This window comes from Poecilia mexicana, unplaced genomic scaffold (genome assembly GCF_051168715.1).
Source record: "Poecilia mexicana isolate PSO_F unplaced genomic scaffold, ASM5116871v1 scaffold_16, whole genome shotgun sequence".
Lineage (NCBI taxonomy): Eukaryota > Metazoa > Chordata > Actinopteri > Cyprinodontiformes > Poeciliidae > Poecilia > Poecilia mexicana.
In genome coordinates, this window is record NW_028263385.1 from 12,937,774 (window position 1) to 12,950,076 (window position 12,303).

Below are 12,303 nucleotides of genomic sequence, written 5' to 3' on the forward strand. Positions count from 1 at the left end.
TGCAAATGGGCCTCTGTCACTTTAAAGGGGCAGTGTTACATAAAATTGACTTTTATTTTTATTTTTTTTAGCTTTTCATCATGTTATAATGTTATTCCCTAATCAAAAACAAAGCTGGAGTGTTACCTTGATTCTTTAATGAATGTTTGAAAAATCCTTTAATCTCCATGGCAACGATTCAGCTGTGCAAAACGCCTGGTTGGACCTAGCTCCGCCTCTGACAACGCAGCAGCTGCCCTACTTCCACACAACTCCCTCCCTCAGCTCCTTCAGACTAGCCAGCAGCTATTAGTGGAACCTGGTAAAACTGCATCTGCTGAGCTCATTATAGGAGCTACTTCTTAGTGCAACACTGGTAGAAATGTTGTTAAAGGGTTAATAGAGGAGCCATGTTGTGATGACTTCCTGAAGGTGGAGTTTCAGAAAAATCAGGAGTTTTCAAAACAGCAGAGGCCCAATTTCAAGACGATAAACTACAAAGCCAAATTTCTTTTAAGTTGTATTTGATGTAACATTTTTATAACAACTGAAGGTAACATAGTTACTTGATTGTGCTTTAAAATGAGGGTATGTGGCTGGAAAACGCATAATACTACCCCTTTAAGAAACTCACGCTCTTTCTGAAACTCCACATCATAACATGGCTCCTCCATTAAAACTTTAACAACATTTTTACCAGCGTTGCACTGAGAAGTAGCTGCTATAAGGAGAGTAGCAGATGCTCAGTTCCACCAGGTGTTTGCTAATTGCTGCTGGCTAGTCTGAAGGAGCTGAGTGGGGGTTTGTGCGGAAGCTTAAAAACTGCAACTCTGAGGAGGAGCTGCGCCTGGAAGGTGGGGTTAAGTCCAACCAGGCTTTGCACAGCTGAATTGTTACCATGGAGATTAAAGGATTTCTCAAACATGCATGAAAGAATCAAAGCAAGACTCAAGGTGTGTTTTTGATGAGGGAATAACATCATAACTTAATGCAAAGCTAAAAAATAAAAAAAGTAGATTTTAACATAACACTGCTCCTTTAAGTCCATGCAGAAAAATCTGACAGATGGAAATGAGCAAGTGAGGTGGGTGGCGATGAAAAATGGATGATAGGTCTTCAATAAAACAAGATAAAATGATCAAAATGCATTTCATTGCAGCCCACAGTCGTAAGGAAGAGCTTTCACACTTGCTTCCTCTCATGGACTCACACTGTGACTACAGTGACGCAGCCTGATGGATGGAAAGCTGTGGAAACTGGGCTCCCTGTGAAGAGGCTGTCACACGCAGTAAGAGCTGGAAACATAAATCAAAACCCAATAATGCATACCTATTAAAAAAAAACATTTCAGCCCTTGAGCCTGTCCAGAATCTGTGCAATCTCCGCCAGTGACTGATATTATGGACTAACGGAGGGGTGAGACAGAAGACAAACATGCAGCAGGGGAAGAGAGGGATGAGGAAGAGGATGCTTGGAGGGGATGGAAGAAGGAAATAGATCAATCTTTTTTTTAACGTTACCTGCTGTGTGTTTGATCCTGGTGGAGTCAGTCGGCAAATGACAGGGGGAGGCAGAGGGATGAGGAGCGGGGAGGAAGTGCGCTGAGAACGTGTGACGTGAAAGGGGGGAGGGAGAGTGAGTCACGGGAAGAGGGAGCGAAACGAAAGATGGAGTGGCATGGCTGGAGTCATATGGATTTTTGTTTTAATTAGGATGAAGAAAATCTTCTTTGGAAAAAAAAAATCCTTTCATTTCACCAGCAAATTTCCTCATTAAAAAAAAAAAAAAAAAGAACAAGTCTTGTTGCTGTCAAGTCCAGAAACGACTCCATCCCGCTGCAGGTACAAATTTATAAAGAAAAGGAAACAAACACATCTGCTGTCTGGATGACAGGCAGCAGACATCACAACAAAACAAACCCTGTAAGACAGATCTGTGCACAAAGTGGGTCATGTTGTCAGAGAACATCGAAGACGAAACCACATGGATGAAAGGAGACAAGGAGACAGGTAGACAGGTAGCAGGAGCTGCAGCTGCTGGAAGGAGCATTTAAAAATAGCCACAGAGGTAATTAAAGACACAGAGCGCACAGCAGGAGGCAGGAAGAGAGCCGCTATGGGCGATTTGTCTGAAAACCTCTCTGTTTGCAACATTGTGTCCAGATTCGTGCTTTGGAGGACTGTTGTCACGTCATAACAAAATCTAACATATTTTATGAGAATTTTATGAGATTATCCAATGCATTTCAGGAGTTTTGAAAACAAAAATCTGAAAAGTGTGGCATGCATTTATATTCAGATCCCCAGAAGCTACATGATGTGAAGACTCACATTTGAGGACCATTGCACGTTTGGTCATATTACAGCAAAATTCAGCATGTTTTGGGGGATTTTAAGTGATCTACCAATACAGGATGCAACATTTCAAAAGTTTTGAAAACAAATTCTGAGAAGTGCGGCAAGCATTTGTACCAAGAACTCTGGATGATGTGCATCCACAGTGCTGCTGCACGATTTGTTACATCACAAAACAATTCTGCATATTTTGTGAGAATTTTGTGATCAACCACACAAAAAGTTAAGTTTTGAAAATGAAAATCTGAAATGTGTGGCATGCATTTATCTTTCTATCCCCAGAAGCCACATGACCTGAACTCTCACGTTTGGGCAAGTTACAGCAAAATTCAACACATCTTGGGGGATTTTAAGTTATCGACCCACACAAAGTAGAGCATTTCAAAACAAATTCTGAAAAGTGTGGCATGCATTTATACTCTAGCCCTTTCCCCCAATCCCACTAACAAAAACAGTGCAAACAGATAAAAAAAAGTACAACTATGTATAATTTTAGTACAAATAAGAGTTGTGGGAAGGCCTCAGAGGTTTGATTGAGGGCTGTGGTGAAGAGACGTAGCAGTGTCATGCTGTGAGTTTTAATTGAACTAAACAGAGAAAATCTAAGAAAAAAGGAAAAAAGAAAGGGCATGAGGAAGATTTTCATATTAGAAATACACCGTCAGAACTTAAAATGTTTAAATCAAGGTACATTTGTGTGCTAGAATGGTCTAGTCAAAGTCCAAACCTAAATCCAATTGAGAATCTGTACCAAGGCTTGAAGACGAACATTACAATCCGATATGTCTGAGTTTTAAATATTTGCAGCAAAAATACTTGGTGCTGTGATTTCATAGACAGATGGTTCTGCAATGGTTCAACTCAATGGGTTCAAATAGATGATAAACTTGATATCTTTAATTTTCTGCTGTAGATTATTTTCTTTCCACTTCTTAATTATACCTGGACCTGTGGGAGTCGATCACTGTGGACAACATAATGCAACAAAACAAGTTCAAACAAACACCATCAGCAAGCGCCACCTGATTCACACATGTAAGATTTACAAACCCATAACATCACAAGAGACATTTATTAATTATCTAACAATGTTTAATGAACTTTTATTTAGTTAGATTAATTAGGTAACAGTATACAATTCAGTTCACAGACACACTAGTGCCCTCACAAACATAAAATGGACTGTACAGCAGAATTACTGGATGCTACAGCAGCGAACTGCAGCGGGTAAAGACATGTCAAGTTTTGAGAATGAGTATATATTTATATATAAAGTGAGTGGATTTTCACCCATGTTTGCACAGGGGCATCTGTATAGCTCTATGTAACAGTACAGAAGTTGATCTGTAAATGTAGCCATCGAGAGTGTGTTATATTTTGTTGATCGTGTGTGTGTGTGTGTGTGTGTGTGTGTATAATATGTTGCACATGTTTAGACAGTCCAGTCATATCAAACATTAATGACGGGCAGCTCCGTCTTCGGCGTGTTTCACAGCATCGGGGGAAGCGCTCCCTCAGTTCCTTCCATCTGCTTCCTTGAAAAGTGGGACACCTGCAGAGACGGAGATCACATCAGACCGGTCCGACGTGGTTCCCACTTCAAAATCCATCCTTTTTCCAGACTTGAAGCGACACAAAGCATTGTTGTTGTTTTTTTTTTGTTTTTTTGTTTTTTACACAAAATATGCCTTTCAAAAAAATATACAGATCGTCTTAATATATAATGTGATTAATTATGTGACAGGCTTATGCATGCCACAGCAATCATATCCCCATCTCTCTAAGCTGCACACAGTAGCTGCATTTAATCATATTTTCCAATGTATTGATATTTACTGAATAAATGAACAGAATGGAGGAAATTGTAAAACTTATTCTCAACAATTACAGTTTTTTATATCATTAATTGGAATGTACAATAAATAACGATAAATCAACATTCTGTATCATAATGAATTACAAACAATATGATAAATGCGGCATTACTATAACACAGAGTGTGAAAACTCTGGTGGGACTGTAAACACTCTTCGAAGGTCAAAGCAGATCTGAGTATAACAGCGATCGTTTCCCATCAGCATAGAGACTTCTGCTACTGCTTGAAAATTCAAAGATTTCCTACTGTGCATCTTTGAGTATGAAATAAGTAACAGCTGAGTCTGTTCCTGAGTTTTTCCTTTAACGGGTTAAAACTTACAAACTGTCGGCTCCTGAACCCGGAAAAACAACCAAACGAACCATAAACAAGAACGCAGAGCGCTAGCCGAACGAACTCCTGCCCCGGGCAGGTCGACCTCACCTTCTCACCAGTCGTAACGCGGACGGGTGTGATGCTGACGATGTCGGGGAGACTCATGTCGATGGGGGGGTGTTGAGCTGGAAGGGGCAGGAAGGGCCAGCTGCTGCCCTCCTCCGCGCGGGTCCTGACCGTACTCCAGCCCACGGGCGTGTGGGGGAACGTACCGTCCCGCCTCCCTCCTCCACTCCTCATCAAACGCTACTGCCTCACCTGACGACAAACAGGTTTGAAATGTTACTGGAGTTTATCAATGCTTGTGTACACGTATCACGGTTTATACAGTTTACTCAGTAAAATTCAAGCATTTTCAAGGTAACTTAGCTTACTTAGCTCACACTAAGTGAGATAAAAACAATGAAAAAAAGAGTTTTCAATTCACTATTATTTGTCTTGTGATGGCATTTTACATTCTACAGCAGGAGAAATGAAAACTAAAATATAACGGCTCTTACACACCCTATGCAGATCCAAGAACAACACTAATTTAACAAAAAGATTGTTTTTTTTAACGTGAAAAAATACAAGCCAACATTTATTTAAATTACCATACGTAGTCATTAAGCCATCAGGAATAATAAATAATCATTACATTGAATCACGTTAAGACAAATTACCTTACTGCTTTAATTAAATACTTACACATAGAAATTACAAAAAAATCTCTAAGAAATGTAAGTTTTCTGGCATGTAGCAAATAGAAATAATTTTTATATTTGTGTCTGATCTGAAGCAAGAAAAGTTTAGTCTGAGTTAACTCAAATGTTTAAAGAGACAGAAAAAATGTCTCTTTTTAAATAATAAAAATAATAATAATAATAGTAACTATTTGTAAATCGCTGAACGGTTACAAGGATATAAAAGACAAAATGAAACAGTGCACATTAAAAGCAGATAAAACACCAAGAAGGCAATAAAGTCCTTTATTATGAAAATATTTGGTTTCAAATGTAAACAACGTTTTCCGAATTTGGCCTTTTAATCAAATGTTAGATTGCACTTTCTGACAAAACGGTGCAGTTTGAATATCAAGCACTTTCTAGGACTTTATACAGAAATCAAGCACTTTCCAAATCTAATTGAAATCGAAGCTCTTTCAAGGATTTCAAGCACACGTATGAACTCTGAGCACACCAAGGAGCCAAAGAGAAGCTCGTTTTGCAAAATATAATCAGCACTCGTACTCACTCTCATCAAGGTTGATGAAGTCTTGCCGTTCCTCTCGATCGCCAGTGCGCCTGTTTCGTGAGCGCGCCATTATGTGCGCTCGCTCCCCGATGTGGTGGCCGATGGCGAGGCGCTCCAGGCCGCTCTCGCTGTCCCTCATCGACTGCCGTGTCTCACGGATCTGAGAGGAAAGACGGCAAGAAATGCAGTTCACAAAACAATCCAATGACCAGAACTTAGAGCTGGGCAATAAGGAAAATAATAAGAGTGCATATCAAATTAGAAGATTAAAAGAAAAAAGTAACATAACCCACATATATTAATTAAGTTTTTTAGTTGCAACACCATTTGGGTTATTTTTCATTTTTTTCATTATTTTTTGTTGTTGTTATTCTCTTATGTAATCTGGTTATTTGCTACTTTGAAGATCGATACCTCCGTTAGTCTATAATGTTTGTTTCATATCTATTCAAACTCAATAATACTTTATTGATCCCAACGGGAAATTAAATGTAACAAAAGAAGCATTTTTAATATATAGAAGATTTTCACTGAACTCTGATCCAGAACCACACGGCATTCTGAGAGATGTAGGCAGAGGAAAGACTTTGATCCACTCAGCCTCTCACAGAGAGCTAAGCAAGGTTGGTGGAATCAACCAACTCCCTCACTCACTCTTTGGTTGCCTAGTAACTCACTCACTCTTTGGTTGCCTAGTAACTCACTCACTCACTCTTTGGTTACCTAGCAACAACATGTTGAGTAACTGGCGCAGCAGCAGTTTAAGGTTTTGCCACCGTGTCTCATAACTGCTTAAAACTAAACAAAATCAACGATGTGGAGAGAAAACTGTGGATAAAACAGGAAAAGTCACACCACCAGTTTGCAGAGGTGGGTGGAGTACAGAAAAATAGTATTCAAGTAAAAGTAGCACTACTTCAAAATATTTTTAATCAAGTGAAAGTAAAAAGTATTTGGTAAAAAGTCTACTCAAGTACTGAGTAACTGATCAAATTATCACTCATTTGATATTTCAAAAATACATAATCATCCATCCATTATCTTTACACCCTTGTCCCTTGGTGGGGTCGGGAGGGGTGCTGGTGCCTCTCCAGCTAACGTTCCGCCAGACTGTCACAGGACAACACAGAGACAAACAACCATGCATACACACACTCACACCTAGGGGCAATTTGGAGGGGCCAATTAACCTGACAATCATGTTTTTGGACTGTGGGAGGAAACCAGAGTACCCGGAGAGAACCCACGCATGCACAGGGAGAACATGCAAACTCCATGCAGGAGGGCCAGAGCTGGGAATTGAACCCAGAACCTTCTTGATGCAAGGCAACAGCTCTACCAACTGCGCCACTGTGCAGCCCAATACATAATCAGATGAACCAAAATATAATGTTCTGTGGAAGTTTTGGTATTTTAAAGAGCAAAATGACAATAATTCATGTACATAACAAAAAAAACAAAAACAACAAAATCAGGCAAAAGAAAGTTCTTCCAAATTAGTTTCTTTCAATAAAAGAAGTTATGAAGCTTTACCAAAAACTGCAGGTGTGCTTCTTTGTCTGGTGACTTTTTGGTTAAAATATGTTTGTTTTTTATAGAGAATCGAGAAAATTAACTCAAGTAAGATTAGCAATACTTCATAATAAAATTACTCAAGTAAATTAAAAACTAAAGCGTAGCATAAAATACTCCTAAAAGTACATTTTTATAAAGAAAATTACTCAAGTAAATGTAATTTAGTACATGTAATTAGTTACTACCCAACTCTGCCTGTATGGCAGTACTTCAGATATTTAAAACAAAAAACTAATCAATTATTGACGTCTACTGATATGAATCACTTATGGCGATACGTTTTTGCAGCCATGTCATCCTGCCCTACCTGAACTCTGACCAAACCAGAACTCAAATGTTTGTATAACCGAGATTTATGCTGCTCGTGATTTATCCCCCGCCTGTACAGCTGGCGGTTTTTCATGAGTTACTAAGGCCAGAAGAATTTGTTCATGCTTGGATAAACACACGGTTACGGCCCGGCGCTCAGACAGGTGTAAATCAGGCCTTCTTACGCGGTAATATAACGCCGGCCTTGGAAAACAGCTAAAAATGTTAATATATTCCTACCCCTCCGGGGCCTGTTCTTGTTTGACTCGTCTGTTGATAAACTTTGGGAGCTCCAGGGTCTGTGGACGAATACGAGATCACTGTTGAGGAGGAAAATGTTTGACAGTTTGGCGATCCGGACATTCTTTCCTGTGAGAAGAAGACAAAACAAAACGAAAAAGCTGAAGTCAAACCTGAACAGTTTTGTCTTCACAGCTGAGGTTAATGGTTGACAGAGCTGCTTACCACGTTCCCCATCATTTCTCCCATCATGCCAAACATATCCATGAACCCGCCTCCCTGCAAACATGGAGGAAAGCTTTAAGATGTGCAGTTCCTTTAATACAGGTGTTCTTGATTTATTTAAAACAAGAAAACAAGCAATCAGTAGGACAGATAAAACATGTGAATGCATAACCAAGAACAAAATGATTAGCTTAGCACTGCCTTTTCTGTTTTCTGTAGGAAGAAGTGAACATGTATTGAATCCGACCGCTTATAATAATTTAATGTAAAATGTTACATACCGGCCCTCAAATTATCAAAAATTTGGAAGTAAAACCATGTAATAACATTCATGCGTCTGTTCAATGTACTGTGCTAAAAAGCCAACAAATAAATTATATTTTAGAGACAAAATGGTTGCAAGCCAACTCTCATAACAGGACAAGAAAATCTATGGATACATAATAATAATAATAATAATAATCACAAGTGCAAACAATAACCGGACATACAGCATCAGAGTAGTTACCAACTCCTTCCAATGTACACCTATTAACTCTTTTTAATCTGTGTTATATAACAATAAATAAAATTTAAAAAAACAGAGAAAAAAATCTGACAATAATATATTATTAAACTTGGAGTTTTAGTAAGAAATTTATGATGTTTTTAGGATTATCTAAATTTAAATTACACAAAAGCTTAGTGACAAATTCAATCTAACTTATGCAACACTTAAAGCAAGTTAAATATTACTCATTGTTGAGTCAGAGTTCATTGTTGTTACACAACTTTACCACGTAATGAGAGTTTTTGGTGATTTGTTTCGGCTTGCTAAAGAACTCTTCGTTTCCAAGCCAGAAAACAATTTAACATTAGCAAGGAAGTGGCAAAAACTTAGTTGCATTAATTGAATTGAAATTACAAAGAGATTTGTTTAAAGTCTCTAAACATATCACAAATATGTGAATAATTTTGTTTTAACACAGAATGTACCTACTTTTACCTAAGCTTTTTGTGATAGCAGAAATAAAATAGATGAGCATTTTTGAGAAGAGTAAATAAATCAGTTACCCACCATTCCCATCATGCCAAAGGGAGCCAGTGGACCCGCCTAAAACACAAATCTCATGTTAAAAACAAAGAAAATAAAACAAAAACACTAATTTGGGGATTGAACAGACAATATATTGCAGCAGCAGCCTGTTACCTGTCTGCGTGCCGCACGGGGTGGCTGAATCTGGGGGGCGAGAGCGAACGGATCCATGGCGAAGGGTCCAAACATCGTCCTCATCTGCTGCCTGTGGGCAGCAAACGGATCCCTGGAAGAAAATGGTTCAGAAAGTTTAGCTGCGTGAACTGGATTTAAAACAGGTCAAATTAACACAAGATAGAAAAAGAGTGAAACTCAGTAATATTTTCGGGTGTTTCTAAGCTCTTATTTCACAACTGTCTCAGTTTTGGCACCTTGAGTCACATGACTATGGTGATGTACAGAGAGGTTCATGTATATAACAACATAAAGATGTACAAAAACACATGGCCATACATATAATGGTCATGCTTTCCATATTGAGACTTTTAAATAAATAAATTTGAAAATATGACTAAATGTATGCAGTTTAGTGACACAAGTCACATTTCTTTATGTATCTTGTGTAAAAATTAAATAAGGTGTTTTTCAAGAGCAGTATCAGTTTGTGGGACTATTATCTTTTTAAAGCTAGTAAAAATTAAGCCAACTCTGACAATAATCTTCATGAAATTGTCTTTAGACAGAGGCTTCTGCAAATTTGCTGTAATACAGACTGCTATACCGTCTACAATAACTCTGAAGAATTTGCAGAGTTTTATAAGCCTGGCGGGCCACCAGGCTTTACTTCTGGCCCCACCAGACTAATAACTGCATATTTATTTAAGTCTTTTTAAAATGTTTGCATTTTTAAGACTTTATAGTTGGTGTTCAGGTATTAATCTTCCAATAAAACATAATTATCAAGTGATATTTTCAAATTTCCTGTAAACTTTAAACATTTTTTAACTGAAAAACATGACGGGCCGCTGGATGAATGACTGCCCTACCATGCAACCACCAGGCTTAGCAAGTTTTCTGGGGGAAACCTTGTAATGAGTTAAAAAAAAACACTTCATTTCCTTTTGGGATCAATAAAGTATTTTTGAAATTTAATTGATTGCCGTGCCATTCAGACACACCCATATCTAAAGTAACCTAGAAAAGTAGTTCGTTATTGACACGTATCACAATTGTGCCACAAAATATTGCAATTAAACTTTAGGTCCATTATGACGAGAGTCTTTTTATGTCTACTATGTATTGTTAAATGTGTGCTCAAGTGCAAACCTACATAAAATAGTTCTTGCATTTTCTTATTCTTCCGATTTACCAGCCATTAAAAATACTGGTTCTACTACTTCCCCAAAACAGAGCCAACATTTTCATCAGATTCAAGATTTTAAAACTAATTATAAATCAAATAAAGGTTTTCAGAAATAATCATGTTTATTTAGCCTGTCTAAAGAAAGAAAATACAATTTTTTATATATTTAGTCGAACAGAGTGACGTGCTGATGTAAATATGCAGGGTCAGAAATTACCAGAAAAGACCAGAAATGTCCTGCTGTTAGCTCATAAATAGCTAAGACGAAACAACAGGAAATGTGGTGTTGATCGGTTTTTGCTATAGCAGGTGTTTTAACGCATTACTTTCGGGAACTGATAGTTCTCGTGTATTTATTTAATTTTTTTTTCGCTTTATTGTCTATCCAATATGGTGGACCGCTACAGGCCCCCACCACAGCTGGCTACAATAACGAAAGGTAGGCTACCTTCAACAGGGCGCTGTGAAAACGCAACTTCACCGCACCGGCACTGCACAACAACAACAAAAATAACACAGTTCAGACCAAATGCAGAAAAAGTCAATGCTTACATCATGAAGGGATCGTCTTCGGCGTCATTCAAGAAGCGAAACATGCTAAGCGGTTTAACTCAGCTGGCTGATGCTAGCCAGCTAACTTGAGTTAAAGAGAGAAAGAGTGACAGTCTCACTTTCAGGTCGGGCTGAAATGTTGGACTTTTAGCCCGGCAGCTTCCCGGAGAAAACGACACAGCAGCTGTATCTCTTTCTCAACGAGGTTTCTAGCTGAAACTGTCACTAGACAGTAAATTCCAGAAACCTGGAGCAAACATTGAAAACGGAAGTCCGTCCCGTAACAAAGGAAAACACCGCTGCTAACAAGCTAGCATCGAAGCTAACGAAGGTGACTTCCTTTGCTTTTCAAAATACACCATTTCCGAATAAACTTTTCACAATAATTATTCATTATTCAGACAAGTTTGCTATATATTATAGAAAAAGGTCGTATATGCTCTATAAAAACTAATTTACTCAAACTAGAAGCTCGTTTCAGTTTGTTGTTTACATATTGCTAGTCCATAACAATAAAGCTATGTCAATGCACTAAACAGAAAATACTAATCATTTAAATGCAATTATAAGAATTACAGTTTACCCTCAATACCACACAATTACACCTGAATATGACAACTTCAGATTTACGTCTGAAGTTGACATGTTAAAAATGTTTTTAAAAAAACGTATTAAAATGTTTTATTGGTCTGATGTAGTATTTCTATTTTTAAATGTTATGTTTTCATTTGCTCTAAGCACAAAATTATCATAATTAACAGAAATAAAGGCGTGACAACATCCTGTCTAAGTAATTAGTCTATTTAATGTATTTCACTTAATGGACTGAGTTACTAAAATAAACTTCAATAATATTCAAATTTACTGACTGGGTCTGAGAATGGAAACAGGATGTTCTTTTCTTATGAAAGCAAATTATATCTTGTTAGCAAGGGAAAGTAGCTAACTTTAGGACTTTAAAGTTAGCTACAAAAACGACAAAAAGAAAAACCAACTTGAATAGAGTCCAAAGTGAAAACATGGATTAAAAAGACAATTTTTAAGAAATGGTCTTGATCATTTTCAGCGTTACTGCCATGTTAGCAAGATGTAAGAGTGAGTGTAAAAATACATTCATACTTCTACCCACTCCTTTGAACATGCAGATATACTTTACTGTTCCTTTGTGTGTTTTTCTGTTGTTTTACATTTGTTTTAGTTGTAAATA

General features: G+C 37.7%; 1 protein-coding gene across 1 annotated transcript; it reads right to left on the bottom strand.

Moving 5' to 3' along the window:
- Nucleotides 1-3,403: 3,403 nt before the first annotated feature.
- mlf2 (myeloid leukemia factor 2) lies at nucleotides 3,404-11,413 on the bottom strand. The gene is made up of 8 exons (XM_015003843.2): nucleotides 11,097-11,413; nucleotides 9,356-9,467; nucleotides 9,224-9,259; nucleotides 8,167-8,220; nucleotides 7,942-8,070; nucleotides 5,818-5,977; nucleotides 4,633-4,842; nucleotides 3,404-3,885 (listed from the first exon to the last, which is right to left on the bottom strand). The coding sequence occupies exons 1-7, from the start codon at nucleotides 11,138-11,140 to the stop codon at nucleotides 4,637-4,639; spliced, it is 741 nt and encodes a 246-aa protein (XP_014859329.1). The 5' UTR covers nucleotides 11,141-11,413; the 3' UTR covers nucleotides 3,404-3,885; nucleotides 4,633-4,636.
- Between the last annotated feature and the right edge of the window lie 890 nt (nucleotides 11,414-12,303).

Excerpts from the sequence above, each read along its gene's own strand:
- mlf2 (XM_015003843.2), bottom strand. The coding sequence starts at position 11,140 with ATGTTTCGCTTCTTGAATGACGCCGAAGACGATCCCTTCATGAT. Across the intron at positions 9,260-9,355 it reads CCCGTGCGGCACGCAGACAG|GCGGGTCCACTGGCTCCCTT; the intron begins GTAACAGGCTGC and ends TTTGTGTTTTAG. Across the intron at positions 5,978-7,941 it reads CAAGAACAGGCCCCGGAGGG|ATCCGTGAGACACGGCAGTC; the intron begins GTAGGAATATAT and ends CTTTCCTCTCAG.